The sequence below is a fragment of the Dictyostelium purpureum genome (genome assembly GCF_000190715.1).
Source record: "Dictyostelium purpureum unplaced genomic scaffold DICPUscaffold_177, whole genome shotgun sequence".
Taxonomy (NCBI): Eukaryota; Evosea; class Eumycetozoa; order Dictyosteliales; family Dictyosteliaceae; genus Dictyostelium; species Dictyostelium purpureum.
Genome location: NW_003519514.1, coordinates 22134 through 32291, shown reverse-complemented (window position 1 = coordinate 32291; position 10158 = coordinate 22134). Strand labels below are relative to the sequence as shown.

The 10158-nt window shown below is 23.6% G+C and overlaps 6 protein-coding genes across 6 annotated transcripts in view; 5 read left to right on the top strand and 1 right to left on the bottom strand.

The window, feature by feature from the left end:
- DICPUDRAFT_153872 (uncharacterized protein) overlaps positions 1-493 on the top strand; it is a gene marked incomplete at both ends in the record, with an annotated part of 1575 nt that extends 1082 nt beyond the window's left edge. The window contains one exon of the mRNA XM_003289437.1: positions 97-493. Coding sequence (XP_003289485.1) covers positions 97-493 — 397 coding nt within the window. The remainder of the gene's footprint in view (positions 1-96) is intronic.
- Positions 494-1901: 1408 nt separating this feature from the next.
- DICPUDRAFT_153870 (uncharacterized protein) lies at positions 1902-3845 on the top strand (the record flags this gene model as incomplete). The annotated part of the gene is made up of 1 exon (XM_003289436.1): positions 1902-3845. The coding sequence occupies one exon, from the start codon at positions 1902-1904 to the stop codon at positions 3843-3845; it is 1944 nt and encodes a 647-aa protein (XP_003289484.1).
- A 305-nt stretch (positions 3846-4150) lies between these two features.
- DICPUDRAFT_153869 (uncharacterized protein) lies at positions 4151-4661 on the top strand (the record flags this gene model as incomplete). Its single annotated transcript, XM_003289435.1, has 2 exons — positions 4151-4408; positions 4518-4661. The coding sequence occupies 2 exons, from the start codon at positions 4151-4153 to the stop codon at positions 4659-4661; spliced, it is 402 nt and encodes a 133-aa protein (XP_003289483.1).
- Positions 4662-4754: 93 nt separating this feature from the next.
- DICPUDRAFT_48629 (uncharacterized protein) lies at positions 4755-6266 on the bottom strand. The gene is made up of 2 exons (XM_003289424.1): positions 5794-6266; positions 4755-5695 (listed from the first exon to the last, which is right to left on the bottom strand). Exons 1-2 carry the CDS (start codon positions 6156-6158, stop codon positions 4798-4800), a joined length of 1263 nt encoding a protein of 420 aa, XP_003289472.1. The 5' UTR covers positions 6159-6266; the 3' UTR covers positions 4755-4797.
- A 1117-nt stretch (positions 6267-7383) lies between these two features.
- On the top strand, positions 7384-8088 carry DICPUDRAFT_92304 (uncharacterized protein; the record flags this gene model as incomplete). Its single annotated transcript, XM_003289434.1, has 1 exon — positions 7384-8088. One exon carries the CDS (start codon positions 7385-7387, stop codon positions 8063-8065), a length of 681 nt encoding a protein of 226 aa, XP_003289482.1. The 3' UTR covers positions 8066-8088.
- A 152-nt stretch (positions 8089-8240) lies between these two features.
- Positions 8241-10021, top strand: DICPUDRAFT_153866 (uncharacterized protein; the record flags this gene model as incomplete). The annotated part of the gene is made up of 2 exons (XM_003289433.1): positions 8241-9645; positions 9753-10021. The coding sequence occupies 2 exons, from the start codon at positions 8241-8243 to the stop codon at positions 10019-10021; spliced, it is 1674 nt and encodes a 557-aa protein (XP_003289481.1).
- Between the last annotated feature and the right edge of the window lie 137 nt (positions 10022-10158).

The window sequence follows — 10158 nt, the reverse complement described above, 5'->3', positions numbered from 1 at the left end:
ATGGTTTGAAAATGGGTAAGGGTACCATCGCTCTTTATGCTGTATCGGGTGTATAAATGATTGTAAAATATCGTTTTCATCTCATTTATGTAAAAGAGCTGTAAATAAAAAATTGGATCAACAAATTCAAGACCAAGATAAAAAAGACAATAGTAATGCTGCCGATAAAAACGATGAAACTGTTATAGATATTGAAAAAGAAAAATTAAAGCAAAAACCATTGGATATAAATAATAAAGCTCAAGTAGAAATTAATGTTTATAACAATAATAACGATGGCCAAAGCTCAGTTAATAGTAGTTATAACAATAACAACAATAATTTTGAAGAATATGACAACGATAATAGTGATGAAAGAGCGTCATTATTAGGTAACATCAACAATAGCGACGATATCAGCAGTAGTAGCAACAGTGGTCAAAGCAGTTTTAGAAGAATAATGCTCTGGTGGCTTACTCCCAAAAAACAACAACAAACCGTATTGGTTAATTGAATGAATATATAAAAATAATCAATCAATTTTTTAAAAAAAAGAAAATTAAAAACAAAATAAAATAAAATTATTATTTTTATTACTATGGTTTATTAAATTAATAAACCATAGATAATAGTTTTGATAATATTCAATATAAAACATTATATATAAATTAAAATTAAATTGTTTTTTTTTTTTTAAAATTTTTATGGGGTTGTTTCAAATTTTTAATCAAAACACACACCCTCAACTTTTATAATTTTTTTTTAATTTATTTTATTTTATTTATATTTAATATATCTTTTTCAATTAATTATTTCTCTCTAAAAAAAACTTTTGTGTAAATCTTTTGTAAAAAACGAATTTTTAAAAAAAAAATTTATAAAAAATTTTAAATTTTTTTTTTTTTTACCCAAAAGTCTGCTTTCCGGTCGGGGCCTATAAAAGAAAATTTTTATATATAAAACAATTTATAATTCTTAGCAAGTCTTATCATTTTTTCCCGCTAACAATGAGTATTAACTATTACATATTTTGGCGTTGTGATAAGACAAGACAAAGGCACTGACTCCACAGCTGATCTTTTTTGCCATAGAGATTTGCTACTATTTATTCGGTGAACATCTTTTTAAAATAATGAAAAAAAAAAACATGAAAAAAAATAATAGTAATAATTTTATTACACAGAATTATTATTATTATTATTATATTTATTTTCTAAAATAATACATTTAAAAGCAATTTGTTTTTAATTTAGGGAATACGATCAAAATACTTGTTTAGAACCGATACCAACATTTGTTTTAATAATTTCCCAACATTTAAAATTATTTTCATATTAAATAAATAAATAAATAAATAAAAAAAAAGTTTTATTTATCACATTGATAAAAAAGGATTTATTATTTTTAAAAAATTTATTTTTTTAGTGTGTAGGTTATTTTAAGTGTTTCAATTTTCTTTTTGAAATAATTATTATTATTATTATTACTATTCCATTATTATTCTATTATTATTATTGTTTTTATTATTATTATTATTTTTATTATTATTATTAAGATCTATTAAATCAAATAGCTTGATTATTTGAAACCCTAATTGTTATATCCAATCAAGTAAAAACTTGTTAAAAAAAAAAATAAAAAAAAAAAATTACCTAAATAATCAAATTAAAAAAAATAAATAATTAGTTTATATTAATGATTATTTCTTTTGTATTTTTTTTTCAATTTAATTCTATTTATATTTAATTTATTTTTTTTAATTTGAATTTTTTTATTTTTATTTTATAAATTTTTTTTTTTTTAAAATTTTTTATAAGTTTTTGGTTTTTATAAACACAATAATAAAAATAAAAAAATAATAATGTTATATAAATATAATACAAAATTTCATTTATCAATAAATAAAATAAAAGTTAATTAAAATGTTTTTATTTAATAAAATTAAAAATAAAAAAAAAAGAAGCAGAAATAATAATAATAATAATGACAATAACAACAACCGCCACAGTCACCACAGCAACCACAATAGCCACAATAATATTAATAATATTAATAATAATAATAGCAATAATAGAGACATTAATAATAATAGTTATAATGAAGTAATTAATATTTTATTTTATAAAGTTTGGAAAAATAAATATTTGAAAAATATAATATTAGGGTTTATGTTAGATTTGTCAATAAAATATAAAGTAAACCAAGACAAAGAATTTAAAGACACTCAAGAGTTTATCAATTTTCAAGAAAAGGAATATCTTTCAAATGTTTGTATCAGTTTTCAGAGTAGCGATTTAGTTTTAACACAGAAAAATATTAAATCAATAAATTATTGTAATTCAATATATGATGGGCCAGGTCATTATAAATCACTTGATGTTATAAATTCAATAAAGAATATACCTCAGTGGCTAACTTCAGTAGAGCTGCCATCAGGATTTGATATCAGGTTATTAGAGGGCTTAGACCAACTAGAGTCTTTAAAGATTATAAACTTTTCATTTAATCAATTCAAAATCGAAAAGAATATATTACAAGACTCGATTACAAAACTATCGTTGGTCAACTATGAATCTGTAATAAATAGAGAATGGGTGCCATCAAATTTAAAGAAGCTTGATCTAAAATATTCCGAGTTGTATAGGGTTCAAGTCGACTCGTTACCAGACTCTTTAACAGATCTATCATTGTACAGTAACAAACACCAATTTGATTTTAATTCAAGATTTTTCACAAAAAATTTGGTTTCTTTAAAAATCCACAATTTTTCCAACTTTGAAATAGAACCATCTTTCCAATTCCCTGAAACCCTAACATCTCTACACATTGGCATCAACGAATTACCAAGAGGTTTTAAATTTCCAAAAGGAATGGAACATTTATTTTTAACTTTGTCAAAAGTTGTAAATCCCAAAAAAACAGCGAAAATATTTTCAAAACTGGTGAATTTGGTAGAATTAAAGCTCGAAATTTTAATGGAGGCAGATCTATCACAAAGCAGCGACGATGCATATGACATTTCGATTTTACCACGGGGTTTAAAGATACTAGAGTTGGGCAATACTTTTGGAGTGTTGTTTAATGAGCCTTTGCTACCAAATCAACTACCACCAAGCCTTGAGCATTTGGAGTTTATAAATGGTCCCTATAGTGCATTTTCAAACAAATTTATGCCATTAAGCCAAGATAACATATTTCCAGCATCTCTCACGCAGGTTTATTTTGATTCAGGTTTTAATCAATCTATAGGTACCAATGCATTTCCAAAAAATGGTAAATTAAAAGAACTGGCTTTTGGTGAAGGGTTTAATAAAGTAATTGACCAGTACAATATTCCACCAAGTTTAGAAAGATTGATTATATCAAATGAAAATTATCATCATATACCAATTATTGTTAATAATCCAAACCTAACCATACAGTTTGAAAGGGGTATAGAATTTAAAGAGAAATGGTTATATTATACATCAAGGCCTAAAGAATTGCTATCAATTTCATTTTTTGGCCATGAAAACTTATTTGGTACTCAAAAATATTCATTAAAAAATAAAATCAATTTGGAGAATTTAGATCTGGGTTATGGTTTTAGCAAAGATATAAACGAAAATGATTTACCGTTAAATAACAAAATCAAAACATTAACAATTGGTAATTCATTCCGTAAGGTTTTAAATTTAGATTATTTTAAAAATTTAGAAACAATTGTAATTGGATTTTCAACACCAATCATCAAAACTTCAAATATAAATAATAATACTCCAAATTTCTACAAACTAAAACAAATTAAAGTTCCATTATCTTCTATTGATTTTATATCTGATTTGGATCCAATATTTTATCAGTTTTTAAAAATTGTTTCAAAATAATAAATAATAAATAAATAAAAAAAAAAAAAAAAAAAAAAAAAAAAAAATAAATAAATAAAAACTAATAATATTATTTTAATAAAGATTTAAAATAACTCTATTTTATTTTATTTTTTTTAAATTATACCAAAAACTTAAAAATGATGGATTCTAATGATTTGATAATTATTATTTGTTAAAAAAAAAAAAATAAAAAAAAATAAAAAAAGTTTTTAGTTTTTAATTTTTTATTTTTTATTTTTTATTTTTTTTATTTTTTGTTTCATAGTTTTTTTTTTTTAAGAAATAGATAATATTACATTAAAATGAGTAGTTTAAGAGGTGACCAAAAAAATAATACACAAAATAATAATAATTTTCAAAGAGGATATCACCAACATCCTGGATTTCAAAATCAAAGAAGAGTTAGAAATAAAACTTTAGCTTTTGCAATTCTTTCAGTTATTGGTCTTGGTTTATTATTTCCACTTGCATATATTAATTTAATGCAAGATAAACCAACTATTGAAACTTATCCAAAAGGATCTGGTGTTAGAGGTAGTTTTTTAAATTCTGGTTCAAATGTAAGATAAAAAAAAACTATTTAGTTGCAATAAAATAATAAATAATGATAAATAATCTATAAAATAATCATTTCAGTATTAATTAAAGTTTTTTAAATTTAAACAATAGGATATTGGTAAGGAATCAAAAAGATATAAAAATAACTATGAAGAACATAAAAGAAGAATGTTAGAGGCCCATTTAGCTAAGGACCTCGAAAAGGATCAAGAAAATAATAGTAATAGTAATAATAATAATAATAAAGATAATTAAAAATGATATATAGTATATTGGTATAATATCAAATTGTAAATAAATAATAATAATGATTTAAAATAAAAATTGATCTATTTTATATTTTATTTTATTTTGTGTATAAATATATAATATATATATTATATAGTTTAATTTATTTATTTAAAATTTCTTTAATTAATTTATCAGCTAATGATAAATCAATTTTATTAATATCATATTCAGTATTACCTTCGACTAATTTTGAAAGAATTCTTTGGTTGGCTAAACCAGTTTGTTGAGCATAGGAATAAGGTTCGGTGGAGAAAGAGATTAATTCGTAACGACTGATGTAACGATTTGGGAATTGTTTTTCGAGCATTTGTTCTACTTTTTTCTTAAAGAGGAAAAGTGGATCGGCAACAGAGTCACGCATTTCGATAAAGTTTTCAACAGCCATTTCAGCAATGGCATCAGAGTTCTTTTTTCTATTATCGTGGTATCTAGAGTAGACACGAGTAAGATGTTCGATGGAGTATTCTTGATCGGTTGAACGTAATGAGTTATCTTCTAAACAATTGATTAACTCTAAACAATCTTCGAATGCTGCATTCATACCTTGGCCATAGAATGGTACAATAGCGTGTGCAGCATCGCCGACTAATACAGCTCTGCCATCTACATTGAATGGGTCAGTTTTAACGGTAACTAATGATGATGTTGGATTGGTGAAATAGTCTTCTATAATAGTTGGCATTAAATTGTAGGCATCCAAAAAGTATTTCTTAAAGAAATCTTCTACCTTTTCTTTGGTGTCTAATGATTTAAAACTAAGTTCTCCATCGAATGGGAAGAAAAGTGTACATGTAAAACTACCGTCAATATTTGGTAATGCAATCATCATGAAGGAACCACGTGGCCAAATATGTAATGAGTTTTTATCTATTAAAAATGTACCATTTTCACCTGGTGGGATTGATAATTCTTTATAACCATGTTTTAAATAACTTTGTGAATAATCTTGTCTATCTAATCTTGTCATTGAATTTCTAACTGCTGAAAATGCTCCATCACTAAACATAATATAATAAAGTTAGTGTTTGTTGACAGGTTACCCTACCACTATAGTGGTAGTAGTATCGATAATAGATGATGATATGAGATATCTTACCAACCAATGATAGTTTTACCAAAATGTTTTTCAGTTTTACCATCAGAAACAGTTTCAAATGAAACATTATTAAAATCTACAGATTTGCAAACATCGCTAAAATGGAATTTGACATTTGGTAATTTTTCGGCATGTTCTCTTAATTTTTCATTTAAAAGTTGACGAGAAACACTATAGAGGTGTTTATTTGAATCAGAACTATATGGAAGAAAACTTTGATCACCATCAATAGAATGAACCATTCTACCTTTCATTGGAATAGCAATCTCTAAAATATCATCAACATGGCCAGTTTTCTTTAAAGTTTTTATTCCACGATCTGATAAAGCTAAATTAATTGATCTTGCTCTTTGTTTTGGATCCATCTCTTTAGTTCTTCTTTCAAAAACTTCGACATTAACATTTCCTCTTTGTCCAATTAATAATGCTAAAGCTGCACCTGCTAAACCACCACCAATAATTGAAATTGGCTTTTCGTTACTTCCATTTTGAACCATCTTTAATAATTTATTAATTTTATACTATTGATATATTTAAATTATTATAAATAAATAATAATTTAACAAATAAAGTGAAAAAAAAAAAAAAGAAAAAATTATGAAAAAATTAATATAAAAAATTTATAAAAAAATTTTAATTTGTGGTGTGATAATAATTATTTTAATTTACTTTAAAAATATATTAAAAGATAAAGAAAGAAATTTTGAAAATAAAAATAAAAAAATAAAAAAAAATTTTAAAAAAAATAATTTTAAAAAAAAAAAAAAATAAAAATCATTTTATAATGAAAAATAACTTTCGTTTAAATTCCTAATTTTATTTCGAAAAAAAAAAACTATTAGAAACAAATATATATATAAGATATTTATATCATAGTACATTCAATAATACTATACCATATATTTATTCACCTAAAATAACAACATGTTATTTACAAGATATTTTCATAAAGCCACAAACCAATTTGTAAAACTAAATAATAGTAAAAACTTTATAAATATATATAGTTATAATTGTAATAATAATATAAACGATAGCAAATATTTTTATAAAAGGAATTATTGTTCAACTAGCCAATATACAAATGAAGAATGTAAATATTTTAGATTAAAATTATAAATTTAATTTAATATATACTGATATAATTTTTTGTTAAATAGTATTTAAAAAAACTTCAGTACCACTTAATATTTTATATAGATTGGATTTAATGGTTAAAAAAAGTACAGAGTTAAGAAATATGGTTGCTAATAGTCAACAATTAGGATTATCACAAAATGACATTAAAAAGATATCAAGAGAGCTTCAAGATACATCAGAAACAGTAGGATACTACTCAACTTTAAAAGAAAAATTAACAGAATATAATGAATTAAATGAACTATATCGTTCAGAAAAAGATGAAGAGGGTAAACAGATGATTAAAGCAGATATGGACGAACTTAGAGATAATGATATTTTACCAATGGAAAGATCTTTGTTACTTAGTTTATTACCATCCAATAAAGATGATGATGGTAATGCAATTATGGAAATTAGAGCAGGTACCGGTGGTAGCGAAGCACAATTGTTTGTTGTGGATATTTTTGAAATGTATAGAAATTATTGTGAACAGAAAGGATGGAAATTTGAAACATTAGAGTCACAATCATCCGAAGTAGGTGGATTCAGAGATTGCACAATTTCAATCAGTGGTAAAGGTGTTTTTGGTTTCTTAAAATATGAAAGTGGTGTACATAGAGTGCAACGTGTTCCAGATACTGAAACTCAAGGACGTATTCATACAAGTACAATTACAGTTGCAATTTTACCAGAACCAAAAGAAGTCGATCTTCAAATTCACGACCGTGATATCAAGGTAGATGTATTTAGAAGTTCTGGTAATGGTGGTCAATCTGTTAACACCACTGATAGTGCTGTTAGAATGACCCATCTTCCCACAGGTATTGTTGTACAAATGCAAGATGAAAGATCACAACTACAGAATCGTGCAAAAGCTTTAAAAATTTTACGTGCTCGTGTTTATGAGCAAGAAAGACAACGTTTACACTCTGAACGTGAACGTGAAAGAAACTCTCAAATTGGTAATGCAACTCGTTCAGAACGTATTCGTACTTACAATTATCCACAAGATCGTATAACTGATCACAGGGTTTCAATCAATGGTAATTTATCATCATGCATGGAAGAAGAAGGTTTAGAAGGTTTTATTGATGAAATTTTAATTCAATTCCAAACCAAGGAATTGGAGGAATTAGTAAATTCAAAATAAAATAAAAAATCATTTATTATTATATATATAAATATAGTAATTATTTTTTTTATTTTTTTATTTTTTTTTTTTTTAATTTATTTAATTTTTATTTTTATTTTTTTTTAAAAAATATTTTTTTTATTTTTTTTTTAATTTATTTTTTAATTTACTTTATGTTGTTATTATTTATAAAATGAAAAAATCTCAATTCATCTCATTGACCCAATCAACTGACCAAATTAACCAACAACAACAACAGCAACAGCAACAACAAAATGCAAATATAAACCCATTATTACCACAACAACAGACAATATCGAACAACATTGGCAAAACAAACTATTGTTTATTAATTAAAGACTCAATTGGAGATGATAGATCATTTACACTTAAAACAATTCAATCAAATTGTCCAGAATCTTTAGAGTTTAATATTAAATCATTTATTTATCAAAAGATTACAAAAAATATGATTTATAAATCTGGTTCATTTGGTACAATTGAAACAAATATCAATAATAATAATAATATAAATAATGAAAATATAAATGAAGACGAAAACATTAATGCCAACGATAATAATAATAATATTAATAATAATAATAATAATAACAATAACAATAACAATAATAATAGTAATAATAGTAATAATAGTAATATTACTAATGATAATAATAATAACCAAGAAACTACCAATAGTAATACAAACAATAGTACTTCACCAAACAATAATATAAATCAAAATAAACCATTTACATTATCATGCTTTTATACATTAATCGAAGTGCCAATAAATAAATCAACATTAAATAATAGCGATAGCGAAGAAAAGAATTCGGCAAATGAAATTAGTTTAATTGATGAAGAGTTAATTTTAAAGAATAATAAATTTCAAGATGAATTAGAGAATTTAGATAATTTAGTAGATTTTTCAATTAATGACGATATAGATGATATTGTGAATGACGTTTTAGAGGGAAATACATCAACAAGCTCACCAATAAAATCAAAAACCAAAATAGAATTTACCAAGGAATATTATTTATGTCTAGTTTGTGAAACTCAAAGTGATGTAAATTTTGGAATGTTTCATTTAGAGCTTACCGAATTTTGTGCATCTTTAAACGGACTTATCAAAGACACCAATAACATCAGTCCAACAATTCAAACAAAACTTTCAAACTGGTACTCAACTTGTATAGACTACATTTCAAGAGCAATTAGAATATTGGACAACAATCTATCATTTATTATCTATGCAACATTATCAGGTAACATATTTAAGATTAAAGGTTCAAAATCAAATGTTGATGATATTATCAGTTTTTTAAAAACTATCAGCATTGTAAATTTATCAACTATTGAATTAAACCCAAACGAATTTTTAATTAAACCCGACGAAAATCAAAATCAGCAAGATAACAGCAACGAATATTTTAATGATACTTCTGATCAAAATAATAATAGTAGTAATGATAACGATAAAGAGTTTTTAATAGAAATCGAAGAAAATAGTAATGAAAATAGTAATGATAATAGTAATGATAATAGTAATAATAATAGTAATAATATAAAGCTAAATTTAAATAAAAAGAAAGGTAAATATAAAATAATATAATCGCAATCAGTATATTAAATATTAATTTTTTTTAAAATACTGCAACAGATAATTTATTTTGCAAAAAATGGAGCTCTAAATATTTAGAAAACACCAATAATTCGATTATTTTAAGAAATCTTTCAGAAGAAATGAAGCTTAGAGTAATTCAAGAATTTAATATGTTTAGAAGAATGATTGATTTATCAACTTTAAATAATTATCTTTTATATAAATCATTCCTTTTCCTAAAGTGCAGCGACAATAGTGATATTTTATTATATCTTTTAAAGAAAGACAATATCAAAGAAATCCAAGATATATTAGTGGTCTTGGAACAACAATTGGAACAACAACAATCAACAACTTATAAATAAATAAAATAAAAGTTTTATCTTTAATAAAACCCATTTAAATCTTTTTTTTTTTTTTTAAAAAAATAATAAAAATAAACTATAAACCAGTTTATTTAATTTCTTTATTACCAAATTTTTTTATTATAAAATATTTAAAA